At 44.3% G+C, this 18,620-nt stretch overlaps 1 protein-coding gene across 2 annotated transcripts in view; it reads right to left on the reverse strand.

The window, feature by feature from the left end:
- KAT2B (lysine acetyltransferase 2B) overlaps positions 1–10,763 on the reverse strand; it is a 43,472-nt gene extending 32,709 nt beyond the window's left edge. The window contains exons 1-2 of one of the 2 annotated variants that reach the window (XM_080338599.1): positions 10,436–10,726; positions 2,054–2,180 (exon numbers count right to left, since the gene is read on the reverse strand). In XM_080338599.1, the coding sequence (XP_080194725.1) occupies positions 2,054–2,180; positions 10,436–10,633 (325 nt within the window). In that variant the 5' untranslated portion in view covers positions 10,634–10,726. Of the gene's footprint in view, positions 1–2,053; positions 2,181–10,435 lie in introns of both variants that reach the window. The other variant, XM_080338600.1, reaches the window with a different exon arrangement.
- Positions 10,764–18,620: the final 7,857 nt, after the last annotated feature.

The following is an 18,620-nucleotide window of genomic DNA, read 5'->3' on the forward strand; positions in this document are numbered from 1 at the left end:
AAAATGGCTTGAAGATCAAAACATACCCCCAAAAACAGATGGCTCAAGCAAAACTAATGTCTAGGATTACCTTTAGAAGAAAATCATAGATTTTTAAAAAAAAAAAAGGGGGCAAAAAAAATGAACATCCTACATTTTACATCAGGTATGGATTAAACCAGTAATGGAATTTCCACACTGCTATTTCAACAGCTCTCTGAGGAAGAGAAAATACAGTACAGATGATAATCTGAAGTCTGCACACATTGTGGTCAGTCTGGTTTTAAAGGCATTCGGCAGGAACACAACAATTTAGAGGAGATGAGTAAGAAAATTATCTTGGAAAACACCACTGAAAGACATATTTATGCCAGTAGTATGAGGAAGCAGACAGCAGCTTATTTCAGTTATTTCAAATGAAACATCATCCTCATTAGCTGCAGATGGCAGAATAAGAAACTTTACCTTCCCTAAAAACAGCAATTAATAAACATATTGTCCCATAAGCTACACTTTCATTGGTACTGGTTTTACAGTACTGATTTTCCCTAGTTTCCTAGCTAATGAGCAATGTGAGATTTTTTAACAGACCAAAAATAGTCTCAGCCTTTAGAAGAGCTGAGTTTTTCTACAAAATACATAGCCATTCACAAATTCTGCTGAAGAACAGGGAAATGACAGACATGACATCTCCAAAGATTAAAAAAAAAAAACAACAAAACAACCAAAAACTTCTTTCTTCAAAGGCCAGGAATGAAAGGGACGGGTAACACAAGCTGCCCTAATTGCAAAACCAAAAGCAGCACAGGGAAGCTGCATGATGAAAGGTTGAAACTAAAGCAACCAAACTTTCTGTGACACTGTGCATTTATTAATCTTCTCTTGCAAGCAAACCCAGAGATTTGCAATATCAGGAAAGAAATGCGCTGAAAAGCCCAGAAATAGATCAAATGTGATGAGAGCATAAAAAGAAAACAGAGGAGAAATAGAAATAAATCCCAATTTAAATAAAAGTTTTCCACACAAAGTACAATATTGTTTTCAAAAGTAAAACATAAATGATGCATGATTTTCTATTTCCTTTTTCTTATTTCACTGTCCTAAGTTTTGGACATCAACAAAAATTAAATAGCAACTTCTTCTTTTCAGTTAGTTCTGAATTTTATTTTAGCTAAATTTTTATTCAATAGTTGCTAATGCATATAGAAAAATCATCAGCGTTTATTTTGGAAAAGCACAAATTCCTAAAAAAATAACACAGTGATTCATCACTCGTTTTTCAGGCTATGTTGGTAATGAATCATTATTTATTATCAATTTGTAAACAAAGACCCAAACCTCACAACAGTATTTAACAGTGGATTTTGAGCAGTTGCTTTCAAGATACACAAGCGGTCTGCACAATAACTTAGACAAAGCTAAGAAGTACAAGCCCAGTATTATTTTCTGTGACACAGAAAAGGCACAGCTCTTTTTATAGGTAAGAGTACCTGTTTTACCATTGTTCAAGAATATTTTATTGTTTATCCTATGGTAAGAAAACATAACACAGCCTAGAGGAGAGAGTCATTTTTACAAGGAGGGTGGTGAAACACTGGCACAGGTTGCCCAGAGAGGTGGTAGATGCCCCATCCCTGGAGACATTCAAGGTCAGGCTGGACAGTGCTCTGAGCAACCTGATGTAGTTGAAGATGTCCCTGCTCATTGCAGAGGGGTTGGACTAAATGAGCTTTGAAGGTCCCATCCAACCCAAACTATTCTATGATTGTAACTAAAGCATCTGACAGATAAAACAATGTGAGGTTAATGCTTATGTGACACAAAGTATTAAAATTGTTTGGGGTAGCTTAAAAGTGCTTTTGCATTTTAACAGTTTAAAATGCCAGAGTTGTCACAAGTTGTACCTTAGTTCAATTCCTTCAAAACCCACTTTAGGGTATGCTAAGTCAATTGACATTTATGTCCAATCATAACCCCCATTTCTAGGTCTCTCGATGGCATCTTGGCTTCTGTCCCGCAGGAGCGGAGAGGTCTGGGGGGAGCACGCGGGTCGCGGGGGCCGGGGGAGCCTTACCCAGCGCGTGGCTGCAGCTGCGGCACGGCTCGGCCAGGCTGACGCCTGCCTGCCCCAGCTCTGCCCGTGGCGGCGTGGGAGGTGGGTTGGGGTTCTTCCAGCCATTGCATTTACAGGATTCCTCGGCCTGAAATCAAAGCAAAAGGGGCTATCGATCAACAGCATTTAAAAAAACAAAACCAAACACAAACCAGGAGCTTGCTGACACTGTGCTATTTCAAAAGCAACAAAAAAGTTACATTATTAATTTCTTTTGTTTGTTTTTTTTGATATTTGTTTGGGGGTGTTTTGTCATTGTTATTTTGTTTGGTTTTGGCTTTTAATCTACCACACGACTCGGCTTTATTTTTTAGAAAGAAACAGAATAGCACCATATATAGAGAGATTAACATGGTTCTGGTAAGTAAATCATGCTCAAAAAAATACAAAAACTCTGGCTAATTCCTTAACAGAAAGCCCTAGCTCCTATATGAAAGAAGTATTCAAACATTTACTAGTATATCGACATGTACAGATCCTGCCACCAAGACAGTTTTAATGATTTAAACACAAACAGGTTATCTAACAGGCAATGTGTTTATCATTGCCTTATCAGCTACACCAGTAACAAGGAATCATGCAACTAAAAACAAGCCCATGACAACCCAAGCAGAGTTAATGACATACTGAAACACACAAACAATAACTGCAGTATTGGGGAAAGCTGGCTACAGCAAGGCTTGGCCACAAAAGCAAGGGATGCCAAAGACACTGACCCTACCAATGAAACCTACTGCTCACCCTGGAAGGTTTATTTACACTCAGTGAATGTGAAACACCACCCACAGACTGCAGCTAAAAGGGGTGACCATGAAGGGAGAGGCTGTGACTTGTGTAATCATGTTTCAAACCATGCAGAAGTTCTAAGTCCCAATTCTAGTTATCCAAAGAGCAGCCTTATAGGAGGGGATTTTCTTCTGCATGTCCAAAAGATCTTAGTTATTTTGATGGCCAAGTACTACTAACATCATTTGTGCTCCCATTTGAAGATCTGATTAGAAGAAAAGTGTGTTTTTTCTGCTTCTCACAGATATCTGTGCACTAGGGTGTAATAAGATACTCATGAATTTGTAGTGCCAGGGCCTCAGTGAGGAAAGTATGCCAACTTCTGCATAATACTTATGACTGAAACAACCTTAGTAGGAAAAATTGTGATGTTAATATATCCAGCACTAAGGTGTCATTTTTCAAAACCAATTCTGAATATATTTAATGCAATTTATTTCAGGAATCTATTTCATTTTCCTTTTATGTTTCCAAATCCCATCCTACCCAGGAGAAGCAGAAAGTTTGACAGTCTGACAGCTCCTAAGACTGACAGCTTTGGAGATTGATGGTAAACTGTTCTTCCAAAGTAGTTTAAATATTCAGCAACCTGACCACCAAGAAAACCGCTGCCTGCAGTTTGCTGCGCACCACATGATGTTTTGACCATATCTAATACTATAGTCTTTCTCCGTCTGGGTTCCTCCAGCAGGCACCAAGGGGTACCAGTGATGCTGTCAGCACCCAGAGCCACCAGCATGACTCAGAAATCCACCTGCAAGTGCCCAACAAAACCACTTCCAATGGAAGGGGTACAACCTGCATCGCCTGAAGCCCCTGGCTCTCCAAACTCACTGCATGGGTGCAGACCCCCTGCCACCCACCTATTTGTAATGTGGCATCAGGAAGGTTTCAGTACTAAATAGGGGGAAGATTAAAACTATTTGGTTTAAGTCTCATAAAATGAAATCTGGATGGATTTATACTGAATGTTATTTTTCTATCATGTTTTCTATGAGTAATCTGATTGGCAGAGAAGTGAAGATGGCTTAATGTTATTTTACAGCAGAAACTGTCTCTTACAGTTTCACAGGCACTGAGCCAGTTTTACTTTTGTTTGTTATCCAGACCTATAGGACCTTTTAAAGTTTAATGACTAGAAAGAGAGATCAGTGATTGAGTGACACCTGTGAACCAAGGACTGCCCTGGTGTGGGGCTTTGAACATCTATGAGATTATGTGAAACCACACTTTCAACTAGCATCTTGAGCTAGACAGAATAAATATCAAATAAGCTATTCACATTTGCTTTGTGGGAGAGGCAATGCTGCCATAAGAGTTTTTGCAGTTAAGACAAGGATAAAGAAACTTTCACAGAAAAAAACATACAAACAAAGAAACTGTCAGAAAATGAGATTATTGCCAAAGAAAATTCAAGAGATGATCACAAAGTTCTCAAACAAAAACTGATTGAATACTATTTTAGGGAAGTAAGATGAGATCCTTCCCATGCAGCTGTCCGCACAAATGTTCAACACTGTAAATGACTGACATAATATCATGCTTATTATTAATTGTCTTAAATCATACCACAATAAAACATGTCCAAAAAAAACCCCTCAAACTAGGCACAAGCTTTTTGAGAATATTTTTCTCCAAGTGGAAGCAGTATTTCACAGAAGCTCACCACGCAATATTTACTATCAAGCCTAAAAACTATAAACAGTGAGTAACTACACAAACTTTAGTGTCACACAATAATTAACAGCAAAGATGCAAACAAACAGATGCATGAATCGTGATAACAGCTCAGTTAAACTGCCAAAAATAAGTATCAAGCCACCCACGGAAGAATAAAAACAGCGTGTTCAACGGCAGATTTTTTTCTGCCCTCAGTAGTATTTCCTCGCCAGATCTTTCTGAAGCAGATGTTAATTTGTATTGTTCAAATTATTCCAGAGACCTTTCTCAAACAACTACTAGGGTGTTTTTTTTCATTAATCTCTCTATAAAACACCAGAATCAGCATAAATGTTCTGTTAACCACGAGAAAACACAAGCCTAAAAGGTCCTCTTTAAAACTAAGCTTTCATTGTAGATGTTGACAGTGCAAGTATTTTGCAATGAATACGCAATGTGCATTCCTCAGTGGCTTAAATTGCTGAGTTGTTTTAAGTCTTCCAAAGCATTTCATTCATTCAGTCCTTTCTTTGACTATCTTCAGCTTTTTCCTTCTTCCCTCCTTTTTTTTTTTTTTTTAAATGTCACTCATCTGCTTTTCATTAGAAAATAAAGTCTGACTTCACCTCCGCAAAAACTTAGTTTAAGATCAAAACAGTTTTGAGGGGAGGAAGGAAAAGAAGCATTTGAACTAGTACATCCAGTCCTTGAAGCCTTCTTTTCTGGGACATCTGCCGAGCTTTGATAAAGCCACTGGAGAAAGTTGGGGACTTCTGCCTTACTGAAGCCTGCAAAGTAATGACTGTCATCTTTACAGGCCTGGGGACAACAAACACCACACCTTAATAAAATTGCATGAGTGCAGTATAATAAAACACAATCATTAGACACTGTTGCCTACCTCCACCAAGAAAGACTAACAAACAAATAAACAAACAAAAACAGTGCAGAAATTATGTACATTTTGCACCATACAATATAATTGAAATAATTTTTGACCCTTTCCACGTTAGGCGGAGCATTACAATGCAGGAAATCAAGCTCTCTGGGAGCTCTGGGCAGTGAAAACTGCAGCTGTGGGCAAACTGAAGTTCTGAAGTTACTGTTTCCTTTAAAATACTGAATATACTGATAGTAGGTCAAAAATGGACAGTGAAAAAATACAGTACATTTTAACGCATATTGTTAGTATTTTTTATTTAAAAAGGAAGCACCTGAAAGTTACAACATTACACAACTTGGCCCCTTTTCAGTGAGTTTCATGTGTCTAAATAATCACAAATAAATGAAAACATTACAGTGACTTATAGACTAAAACATTCCTCCACTTTTAAGACAGTGAAATCAGCATAGGAGCATGCAAACTCCAAACTAACTTAATTACAATTTAAAAGACCCCAACAATCTTAAAGCTGAGTTTCAAGACAGCTGTTGTACTGGGCTCTTTCCAACTCCAAATCATGCAGGTTGCCCTGTCTGGTTACTGAGGTGCAAAGCAGACTCAACAGATTATACATACACATTACAGATCTTTCTATTTCCAGGAAATATAATTACTCTAGAAAAAAACATTGATCTTCCCAACACAAAAGCTGTGTAAAATATCCTGTAAGTTTCTTTCCTGCAAGCAATAATCTCAAATCGATGCTTTTAACAAAGAATATCACACAAACCATAACAAATACATTGATGAATCTAAAATACATATTTTTCCTACTCAGATGTCCAGTATCCAGCAATCAGACAGTCAGACACTGCTTGGGGAGCTACTCATATGTATCAGGAAATTAGCTGACCCATTTATCTTTAACAATACAAAATAATTAGTTCAATGTTCTTCACTTATTAATCAATCCAAGTATGTTATTCTCTGTATTTTCCAGTTTCACTTACCAAATATGAAAATGATCATAAGAAAGCTTTAGATTTCTTGTATGTCTCCTATACACTCCTACAGAAAACAACTTTGATACATTTCCAGTTGAGCTTCAAGGAGCTGTACTTGCACTATACAGAGCCAAGTAGTAATACAGCCAAGTCTGCCTCATTTTAATCTATGAAAGCCAGGAAAAAAAATATTTCATTATGGAAACAGTGATACGTATTTACCCTATGAACTCTGTTTTATGCAGAAGAGCAGGAAAATGCCATAGAGGTCACCTTAGGATGAGATGCGGGAAGCAGCGCCTCTACCAAGGGCCAGCAGCTGCTCTAGAGCCTGGGACCCAGATTTTACTTCGACCTCTGCCACTTGCTCACTTGCTGCAGGGCCTCAGCCAAGTCATTTCATCATAACTCTTCTCACTCTCTGTTTTGTTTATCTAAAGCACAAAGTCTTTCCTCAAGAAGGATTATTCCCTGCTACTTGTGCAAATGTCATGGGCTACTGGGCTCTAATTACATTTATAAGCATCCAGGCACTACTGTAAGATGTATGTAATGAGAAATAACCAACTTTACAGAAAACTTAGTGTACTAAAATAGCACATATTTTGACTTATTTATAAAAAAACTCCCAGTGAGACTGAAGAAAGAGTTGTGTTTTCACATACTGTAAACCAATAGGGGAAAAAAAAAGCTGAGGAGACTTCCTCCTACATCTTCATTAAATATATTTATGTATGTAAGTCACACAGTGCTGCTTTTATATAAAAGTGCTGCAAGCTTGCATGCCTAATGCTCAGTTTCACGCTGGACAAAACCAAAATGATGTATGCAGCCATTCATATGTGCACAGATATAGCAAATGCCAAATACAAAACCTTGCACAGCAAACAGCACTACCATGGACTTCCAAAAGTCACGAAAACTGTGCCAACTCCTAATATATACCTTATTGTTTAGAACATGCTTTTTCCCCACCACCACCCCACAAACTTGGGCATTTAAGAAGGTTTGTTTGGTTTGGTTTGTTTTTTACACAGCAGAGCCTGTTCTCCCCCTTCCACCGCGACCTTTTCTCACAGGGGAAAAAGTCAAGTAAAGCAGCTCAACATCTACAACTTTCCTGTCCTAATTCTTTACCAGGAAAAAGAAACAAACCTCACATTTCTCTAACCTGGGCAGCAGCTCCCTAAACTTCATTCTTGTTCTGCTTAGAATATGTGCACACTGAAGACGTCTTTGCCAGCAGTCTTTGTCCGTGTTTCCTGTGAAGAGAAGGGATCACTGAAGAAGGACCAGGAGGTCCCTCGCGGGGACTGAGCATCCCACCTCAGAGCAACGCCTTCCACCCTCTTCTGCTTAGCATTTCTGCTGTTACCAGTGATATTCATCCTTTACATGGCGACCAATCACTCCATCTACATGAGGGAAGGTGATAGATGCTACGGATGCCATTACGTGTTTTCTGCACTCCAACTTGTACAGGGCTGTGTAGATTTACACAAGATTCGCATACAACCCCTACTTAATGCATACAGATGTCCCCTTCAGAGGTGGTATGTTTGTCTTCTCTCACTCTTCTACACTCACATACAGAAATGCAAAATTAATGGAAGAGAAATTGCAACCCAAAGTATGAAAAAGTTCGAAGTTACACTCTGCATTGCTACAGTTTCTTGCAAACCACTAATGTTACAAGTCAAGTAGTGTCATTTTGGAGCACCTGCCAGGTGTTCAGGAAGAAAAATAACACATTCTTCCACCCTGCTGGATCCTTCCCCCTATATCCCACAGGAGAAGCCACTTGATTAGTTTTCAAGGAGCTTCCCGTCTGCCTACTTGCTTGTTTTGAGACCTGAAAGAAAGCTGCCTGCCACTTAATTACTTAAGTGAAATAGCAAAAGTAGGTTTTGCATTTTAATCTGTACACAGAACAGCATTTAGTGCTGTGGCTTTGCCTTGATCCTGGTGGGAGGAAGAGGCCCTGCGGTGCCCTCGGCCATGGGTCCTGCTCCATCCATCACTGGAGTGCCAATGGGGCACACACACAGGGCTTCTCACAGAAGAGGGACAGTAAGGCCACCCAGCGGAGCACCAGCAGCACGAGCTGTCACCACAGTGCACCCCACCACCAGAGCTCTGTGAGAGGGAAAGAAGGGCTGGCAGCAGGCTACAGCACGTCCTCCACGCCCCTGAAATGGCACTTGTCCCCCTTCCAACAAAGCACCTGTGGCAGTGCACACACATGGCGCTGGTGGGTCCCCAAAAAAGCCAAGGGTTTGAAAGGAGACAAGGCTGCCTGCACTTCTTCATAGCACAGCTACCTCTGTGGGGCAAAGCACCTCAGAAGAGGTTTTTACTTTTGCCCTCACAAAGATCATTTGGAGATATATCAGAGGAAGAAAAAAGAACCGACCACAGAATAAAAAAGCAATTCACACACACTCCAAACAGCCTGTGACACATCCAGGATCATTTAACAGCAAGTCTTGGTAACTTTACAATATGGGGGTGCAAAAGGGACTCAGCACTGGGAAAGCTTCAAACCATGCCAACCAGCCTGCAATGAGGTTTCAGGTACACTAGCTGCTCTTTTAACTTACTGACATGGCTGCAATCTTGCAATGTCCTATGTACGCACCAAAGCTGAAGTGGAGGTGCCTGCACACATGGAAACAGCTGAAAAATTGAAACGTGTGGCTTCCTTAATTTGCCCTCACATGACAGCATTGCGCCACACCTTCAGCATACAGTTAAAGCTCCTCACACCACCAGACAGGGCTATGAAGTCACTATGATGCTTCCCCATGTACGTTAGCATTTATTTTGGCCTTTCACTTAATGTTTGCCCTTTCGAGGCTTCCAAAGTAATGGAACAGAGAAAATAAGATGCACATTTCTCCCAAACAGCTATTTTCAATAACAAAAGCATTACTAGCGGACTTGACATCAGCACTGCCAATCTGAATATGTCAGACCTGCTGTTCATCCAGGAAATGCCCTGACAGCAGCACTGCAGCCAGCGGCCCGTGCTCCGACCGCACTGGTCCTCCTGTGTGTGCCGCATGTGCACGCGCACAGATGACAATGCCAGTTGTCACAGGCCTCCAAAGGCAGGAGCGACAGCTCTGACCTGGCTTCCTCCATCTCCGACAAACAGGCAAGTCCTGCTTCTCCCAGCAATTAGAAAATTGCGGGTGGAGGGAAAGTACTTGTGGAGGAAAACCCTGGGCAGCTCTGCCGAATATGAGAAGCAAGCACCAGGCAGGCGCTGGAGAAGAGATCCCCGCCGGGGCAGGGTTCAGGCGGGCGGCAGTAGCCGCTGCCGACCCGGGCACCGGACAGCGGGACGGCGCGACGTGACCGGCGGGGACAAAACTTTCCCAAACCCGGAGGCCGCGCCCCTTCGCATCTCTGCCAAAGAGGCTGCTGACGGTGCCAGCTCGGGGCAGCGGCTTTTGCGATGTCAACAGCCCTGCGCTGCCAGGCCGCCGCCGCACCCTGGCCGACAGGCAGCCCCCGCCCGGGGCCGGGGGTGCGCTCCCGCGGAGCGGGGACAGGGCAGGGGCCGGGGGGGCTGCCTCCCATGGGCAGGCGGGTGTCCCCGCTCCCCGCCGGGGTGTTTACGCGGCTGGCAGCTGCGGCAGCGCTGTCAACCTAGCGCTCACCGCCGGCACCAGAAGCCACCCCGCCCGCCGCCGCCTCCCGCAGAAGGACGGACAGACAGGCGCTGGGGTTGGGCACCTCCACTGCCGCCCGGCTAGGGCAGGACGGAGGGCGGCGCTGCCCCCACAGTCCCGTCTTTGGTGCGTTTGGGCTTTATTTTTTCGACCACCGGCCGGAAAGCTCCGGGGGAGCAGGATTCACCGGCACGGCCACTTCCGCGGGGAGCGTCGGGCTGCAGCCGGGCCGCCTCCCCCGCCCGGCACAGCCCTTCCCCACCGCCTCCTTCCCTCCCCTCCCTTCCGTCAATCCCCACCCTCCGTGGGCGGGTGGGCGCCCGCGGCCGGGTACCTTGCAAGCGGAGTAGACGCCCAGCTTCTCCAGCTTCTTGGCCCGCGGCGCGGCGCGCAGCTGCGCTTTCTTCCCCGCGGTGCGCGCCGAGCCTGGCCCCCCAGGGCTCTCGGCGGCGCTGCGGGCCGGGCCCCCGGCGGCCGGGGAGCCCTGCTGCGGCCCGCCGCCCGCCGCCCCGGCACCGCCAGGCTCCGCCATGCCCGCGGCGCGGCGGCAGCCGCCCGTCCGGCCGGCCGGCACGGTGCGCCCGGCCCTAGACCCTCCCCTTCGCCGCGCCGCCGGCTGCTCCCCGGGGGGGCGGGAGGAGGGATCCGCCGCTCCGCGGGCGGCTCCTGCCCCGCCGGGCGGGGGCTGGGGGGGGCCGACACCCGCCTCCCGCTGCTGCGCACCGCGGGGGGAGCGCCGCGTCCCTGCGCAGGGGCGGGCGGCGCCCTGCGCCCCCGCGGAGAGGGTGGCGGCGGCACCCGCTGCGTGCGGGAGGCTGCAACCGAGCCATCCCGGCCCTCCGGGAGGTTGCGGGGAAAGTTGCCCTAGAAAGAGGCGACATGGCTGGCTGCGCGCACTGCGCTGAGCCCGGGCCGGCGGCGGTGGCAGCGCGGAGCGGCCGCGCTCCCGAACCACAGTGAGCCCGCGGGGCCGCCACAGGCTCAGTTCCCCCTCGTAGTGTCATTACTTTGTTTGGCTTAACCATTGTATTTCTCCACTGTGCACTTTGCGGCAGCTCTTAAAGGATTCATTTTTCCCCCAGATGATTTCTGATTCAGTATAGAAATAGCCTTCAGTTTTAAATACAGGAGAATTCAACAACTCCGCTCAGTTCTTCGCATCATGTTTTTGCGGCTGGCTTTTTTTCCTTTATCCAGGAACAGGTGTTGACAGCACATAAACTTAAGTCTTAAAGGGATTGCCTTTTAACTGAAAGCTAAAATAAAGTAAATGATCCAGCCACAGAAACTGCACTCGATGGACAGAAGCAAGTGCTTCGGTTTTGAGGCGGTTGCACTCCGTTGCACATATGTAAAAACGTGGTTGAGCTGTGAGAAACCACAAATGGCAGTTCTATAGCACGGCAGCACGGTTTCAAAGGTTGGGATTGAGACTGGGTGTTTGCATGTGATCTACAGCTCTTTGATGTGCAAACCTGAAGCTGCAATATTAGTTTGAAAGGGAACCCCAGCCTATTAAGAGCTCTCACAGGTGCAGGGCCTTAGCACCTTGCACGGGGCAAGGAAAGATGACTCCAGACTTCTGCAAAGTTAGGAGTGGGGAGGCGGGTAGAGGGAAAACACTCTTCCTGTGGTCTCCCTCTTCCCTCATCTTCTCAGCTCCTGGGAATATATTCAAGCAGAAGGTTATATGGTCAGTTGGCTTTTACATTAGGTGATATGGGTGAAAATGGAATAAAAAGCTGTAGTATTTTCATGAAAAAGCAGGTCTGGGTTTTGTTTTCTTTTTTTGGGGGCGAGTATTAAAATCGACGGAGGGTTGATGGCGGGGGCGGTCGGGACCTGCACCCCGGCTTCCCGGTGCCGGGGGACCTCGGTCCCGGGGAGATCGCGGCGGAGGCTGGGGCTGGCTCGGAGCTGGCTCAGGGCTTCCCAGCAGCTGTGACAGCGACCCAGTAAGATGGCTGCTGCCATCCCCCGTGCTTTAAGACGGACTGTTAAGGTGGAGGAGCCGCTGCCCAGGGAGGCGGCTGTCCCAAGCTTTACAGCAAGTTAAACGGGGAGGGAGGGAGGGGTGGGGAAACGAGATTTATTTAAAATTTAACAAGTAATATTTTTAAAATTTTTAAAGTGTCTAAATCATGTTTTAAAATAATAAATAGCCGCTGTATGGTAACCATCACCTAAGAACATCTTTGCTTGCATCTTTTTAATGCCGGTTAGGTTTCTACTCTCTGACTTGAAAATGAAACTGTTACTGCTTAGTTTCACTTTCAGCTTTTCAACTACTCTTCTTCGGTAGCAAACGTTACAAGCAAAGAGCGCATCTGGAACAACAAATTGGCTCCTATGGACGACTTAATGTCCGTGCCTGAACATAGACGCTTAGTTCTCCTGAGAGCTGCTGTGGCTTTTAAATCACCCAATATGGTTTTCTTTTCTTCTTTTTCTTTTTCTTTTCTTTCTTTTTCTTTTTCTTTTCTTTCTTTTTCCTTTCCTTTCCTTTCCTTTTCATCACCAGCTTCTCCTTTAAACAGTAAGCTAATGATATTTAACCCAGCGTTAAGTTTGCACAGCTGCATATAAATGCATTAGAAATTTTCATTTCTGAAAGTACGTTTACCATTTTCACACAGATAAGTAACTCCACTGGTGTTTATTAACGCCACTCAGCATGTGCTTATGTCTGAAGCTGCACAGGGGAGTGTTCAGAGGATCACAGCGTAGGCGAATGACCTTATTCTTCAAAGTCCTTAAAAACCTGAGAAGTTTTTATTCCCATTAAAGAAAAATCAAAGGTGGATGTTGTTACGAAGCAGATGCTGACTTTGGTTAAATTCCCGAGTATTTGTTTACATTTCATGGTGTGTTTATGAGGGTCTAATTGGAAAAACATCGTTGTATTGCATCCAATAAGGCACTGGTTAGTATAAAGGCAAATAATATTTTTATTGAGGTTCCTTCTTGAATCCTCAAGAGCACAGCTGTTCTACTATACCTTTTTTTTTTTCTTTCTTTTTTACCTTTTTACCTTGCTGCTCACTAGATAATGAGAACAGTAAATCTACCAGCCTGTGGCTAGGGATACAGTTACTATAGTAACATTTATAAACACTAATTTCACAACACATGCCGAACTACCGCCTGCTACTGCAGAGGAACAGCTTAGAAAGAAATCACTCTCTAACTGCAAATAGGTAGGTCTTTCTCTTTTTTTAAACCTAAAGCTTGATTTAAATACTTGCTCTCATTCTAACTCTGTGCAAATATATTAAAAAAAAAAAAAAAAAAGGTAGCGTGGTCATGTGTTAAACTGTGTTAAACTGCTTCCAATGACAGGTAAAATATTACATTCACAATTCTGGCAAGAATAAGGAATGAAAATATCATTAGCTGGCTGGAAACATGGGCCTATAACTTGGGCTGTATTGAGTTGTAGTGGCTTCAGTGAGTGTAATTTGGCCATGGCAGGTTACACTACATTAGGGAAAAAAAAAAGTGCTTTGACATATGAATGTATACATATAATTTTTGTATAATTTTTGATTTCATATATCCAAGCTAGCTTTTTCTGTTGACTGAGTTTACCAGCAAGTACATATTAATTTTATAATCGTAATGCATGAGTAACTCTGAGCAACAGAACACAACAGAATCACTCTGGTGCTTATTTTTCACCATTAAACACACACTATGAAGATATTAAATTAGTTTCAAACTCCAAGCATTGTCTGAAAAACAGTTTTTTCAGTTTCTGTCCTTCGGGGCACATCAGCGGGTTTGCACAAGCCAAGCTGACTCTGAAGCCGGCATTTAGCAAGTGCTGGTGGGAGCAGAGTGAGCCTACCTGCCTGAGCTTCTCAGCTGGCAAACGCAGATGAGGAGCCCCATGACTTCAGGAAGACTACTCATCTGCATCAAATGAAGCAAGCCAGGAATTGGATGAGACCCAAGTGCCAGCTCCCGTGATTTCTCTGGTCTCTCAGGCCACTGACAGCCCTAAGGAGGTGCCTGCTCAGAGCTGGTTCTCCCAGCCAACACGTGCATCTTGCATTTGCTGCTCTGGCTCGAAATTCACTGTGAACACCTGACAGGCTTAAGTGCAAGAGCATGTGTGTTATTCCAGTAAGGGAGGCAGGTGCATTCTTGATGCCAAGTCACAAAAGAGGAAATTAAAATTAGGGTGTGCCTGATGCCTGGTTATTACCTAGTTATCACTTAGGGCTTTTGGGGCCTATCTTGGTCACATAAATTAAAGAATGGCTCAACTAATAGCAGCCAAGTGCCTAATGCTGCCTCTCTGAGAGGGACCTCCCAGCCCACTGCTGAGCTTCGGGGCCCACACCTACCCCTCATCCCCATCTCTCAGCTTAACAGGAGTGAGCCTGCCCGTCTCAGCCCTCTCTACCTCTCCTTTTTTTCAAGATGGGACTTTATTCCTGCTTTCCCACCTGTTTTTCTTCTTGCCATTCAACGCAAATGTGAAAAGAGGAGCTCTTGCCCCTCCTGGGAATTTCTCAGAGTATAAAATCCTATTGTGTCCTTTCATTAGTGCATTTCTTGTGAGTGAAGTGGCCTCCTTCTTGGCTACCACATATTCAGGAATGCTATCAATATTTTGAGAATCACAGGAAGTATTAACAGTATGAGAGTTTTATTTGTTATGCTCTTTAGCATCCTGTCAGCTTCCCATGGTGCTTACATGTGACTTAAATAATACAGATGGCAGACCTTCTCATTAGGCCTTTGTCTGTTATAAGGAATCTCACAGCCCAATTACTCAGGTTTTAAAGATGTGGAAAAAAAATGCAAAAGAAAATGGAGAAAATGTCACTGCAACACTCATGGCTGTTTTAATATCATAAACTTTTTGTTAGTGATGGAGCACTTAGCCAGTTTTATTCACTTCTCACCCTAATGATGCTCTTCTTGACTGCAGTCAGAGTTTTGATTTAACACAAACCAAGCAGGAAAAGCAAAGGCAGGGCTCAAGCAGGACAGGACATTTACTGCTTTTGCTAGTACAATGTGAATTGTGTGTGCCAAGTTCAGAAGTTCTTTACTAAAGGTATTTAGCTATCTGTGGTCACTACATAGGCTTACACTATGTTATTTTGTGTCAGTGAGCGATCTAGATTACTTCATGCAGCATAGGATGTACTATCTGTTTTTCCCTTACCTTTTTTTTCTTCAGCCTCTCCACATTTTTTTTGTCTATTCCTTCCTCTAACATACTTTTCTCTTTTTCCTGCTACTTAATATGTGGTAGAAATCACCACAATTCTCTGGGACCTCGCTCAGTGTACTTTGCCTGTGCTTTGACCGTTTTGCTAAACCACCCCATTGACAGGGACAGACTTTTTAGCAGGGCCTGTTGTGATGGAACAAGGGGTAATGGTTTTAAACCAAGCTAGACATGAAGAAGGCTTTTTTTTTTTTTTCAATGAGGTTGGTGAAACACTGGCCCAGGTTGCCCAGAGAGGTGGTAGATGCCAGCCACATCCTCAGAGACATTCAAGGCCAGGCTGGATGGGGCTCTGAGCAACCTGATCTAGTTGAAGGTGTCACTGCTCATTGCAGGGGGTTGGACTGTATGAGCTTTGAAGGTCCCTTCCAACCCAAACTATTTTATGATTCTACCATTCCTGTGTGGGGCAGGTTAGTTAGTGGTGGCAGCCTTACAGACCCTTATGCAACTGGCACAGGCTCACCTGACGGCAGGTGGGAGGGAAAGGGCACTTGAGTAGCCACTGACAAGAACCCTTGATATGACGCTGATTTAAATAATAGAACTCCACATTGAAAATTCATTTCTGTAACATGAAGTTACACTGGCCTAAGCACATTTGACTGGGCCAAGCCCACTCCTGGGCCTTCCCCATATCTGTGTGGGAGAGCACCTGGAAATGCTAAGAACTATGGACACAACCACAAGCACCATGACTAGTCACTTGGCTAAACCTCAGAAATGAAACAGGTTAAAACCCTTCATTTAGACCGACTGTAATTGCAGTGTGTATGGTTAGAAAAAGTAGAGGATCCCCAGGAGTACAGCAGTAACCCCAGGTGTGGATTTGTGGTGTGGGGGAGGCAGGGTGTCGCTGGGAGGAGAGTGCAGGAGGCAGTTATATTATCTTCACCCATCTTCCACCTTCTGCCACAGCTTTCTCCTTGTGGATCCCCAAAACCTCACCTGTCCTCTGTGCTCCCCCTCCTGTGCTGAGCACAGTGGGCTTGCCACCCCCACTCAATGCTTCATACCCTCTCTGCACCCCCTTGCTCTGCCCCACACAAGTACTCGATGGGCTACAAACTGCCATCTCTGCCCCACCAAGACAGACTCAGCTACCAAGAGCAGGTGCAAAAATACCTGGGGTGGGGAAAGTACTGGTTTTGCTTCTCTCGTTTCCTAGTTTGATGCTTCTTCCCAGCTGCAAAGCTACACCTCTGCCCAAGCAGACAGTGTTACAAATTATAACTTGCATCTAAGAAGACCTAATGATAGAGGCTGTTTCCACTTTACAGGATGACAGAAAACCAGTGGGCCTGGATTCCTAAGATTCTAGTTTTGGACAACACTTAACAAGATAAATAAGGAGACTAATCTTAATTTATTCTATAATTATTTTAATTATTAATCACTTCCTTCTTTCTTGCCCATTATCAGGTCTAGAGGTGGGAGTGTTCCCAAGTCCTGAAGGCAGGCTCTGCCCCCAGCATGCTCCTATGACTCACCAGGTTCATCTTTATCTCTTCCCACACCTTTCATAACAAGACTTCCTTGAAGCTGCATCAGTTTCTTCTGAGGATACAGTAAGTAGGCTACTACACACACCTAAGTTGACTCACTTGGGAGAAGATGTCTTGTTCCTTTTGCATCATTCCTTCTGCAGATGATTTTGGAGAATGAGAAGACCAGCTCTGCAAAAACTGCTGGAAGGCATAGGGCATGCATGCCAGATGAGCAAATTAGTTTGTCTTTTCAGGTGAAGAGTTTTTCAGAGGCCTTATGTGAGTTTAAGAAAGGCTACATAAGGGTTTTCACATGAGATATTAGCTCTTTGCTGCTTGGGCCAAAGGTGACCATGTAAAACTGGGACTTGGTAAGGCGGTCCCTGCACAGGTGACAGTTCTTGCCTGTACCCCGGCTGGAGCTGTGCCATCGGTCAGCAGAGGAACAGTGCTGAATGCATGGAGACAACAGAAGCCATATTGTGGCATCACAGGCATGTGGGAATGGGGGCGTGAAGAGGAAAGCACTGGCTGAGGCATGAGAGGAGGAAAGGCATGGCAAGAAGTGAGGAAGAAGGAAAAGACAGGCAAGCCAATGCTCATTCATCAAGAATTTGCAGCAGTAAGGCCTGCTTATATATATTAGCTGATAATAGTGTGATGAGAAGCTCAGGGAGACTGTGACCTCAATTTTACATCACACAGCCCTCCTCTGCTTCCCTGTCACCTGCAGGCAGACATCTTTCCAGTGCTGCTTTCAGCATTAATAATAGCCACCATTTTCTAAGAGCAAATGTAGCAAATAATAATAATAAAACAAACCTCATGGAGGAAGGAGGTCAGGACTAGAGATTGTGCAAGTTAACTGCTGACTGACAAAGGTGAGGAAGAAGCACACTCTGGGTGGAGACAGGAATGACATGTGTCAGAGGGAGATGACTGCATATGGGACTCCTCTCGATACAAATCCTGAGTCCTCAAAGCTGAATTAGCGACATCTTCACTAAATAAAAAATGAGACTGTAGTGCCAAACTGCAGAAACAGAAAATAACCTCACCTTGCTCTGTGAACAGCAAGCAACCCCAAGTGCCTGCAGCTAGAGAGGGTTGCCAGAAATAGGAGGTTTACCTGGATAATGTCCTCCTCTGCCATACAAGTCCCTGGTCTGCAGTCTTGTGCTCTCCCTCAGTTCTGTTCCTCTTACCAACAGGGCAGAGAGGTGAAACAGACTCCCTTTCCTAGTAGCAGGAATAGGCACTGTCCAAGGAGGTCTCTGTTGTGACACAAACAGTACATTTGATCTTTGCACCTGAAAACACATACAATCCCAAACTGCGGTTCACTCCCCATTCTTCTACTTTTTTTTTTTTTTCTAAATCTGATTCTGTTTTCAGGTCAGAACATTAAACAGTGCTGGGTTTTGGCTCCCTAAATAGGCACAGGGAAAGTGCAGTGAACTAAAAAGCTGAATTTTATCTTTCGCTTTCTGAGGCTGAGAGCACTTCAGCTTCATGTATTGTGTTGTCAGTTGAGCTGACAGCAAAAAAACTTGAGAGTCTGTCTGTGTTCCTGATGAGGGAAATGCAAGGAGAGAAGGAAATACAGACTAATCTTGTTACTTCATAAGAAATCAACAAAGGAAATATTTCCTTTTTTGTTTCATTTTTACAAGGTTTTCAGCTATTGACATACATATGCAGTGTATGCATACTAAAAAACCCAAACCAAACAAACAAAAAAAATCAGGGCTACCCTTTTAATAATCATGAGCAAAATGACTGCAACT

The sequence above is a fragment of the Nesoenas mayeri genome (genome assembly GCF_963082525.1).
Source record: "Nesoenas mayeri genome assembly, chromosome: 2".
Taxonomy (NCBI): domain Eukaryota; kingdom Metazoa; phylum Chordata; class Aves; order Columbiformes; family Columbidae; genus Nesoenas; species Nesoenas mayeri.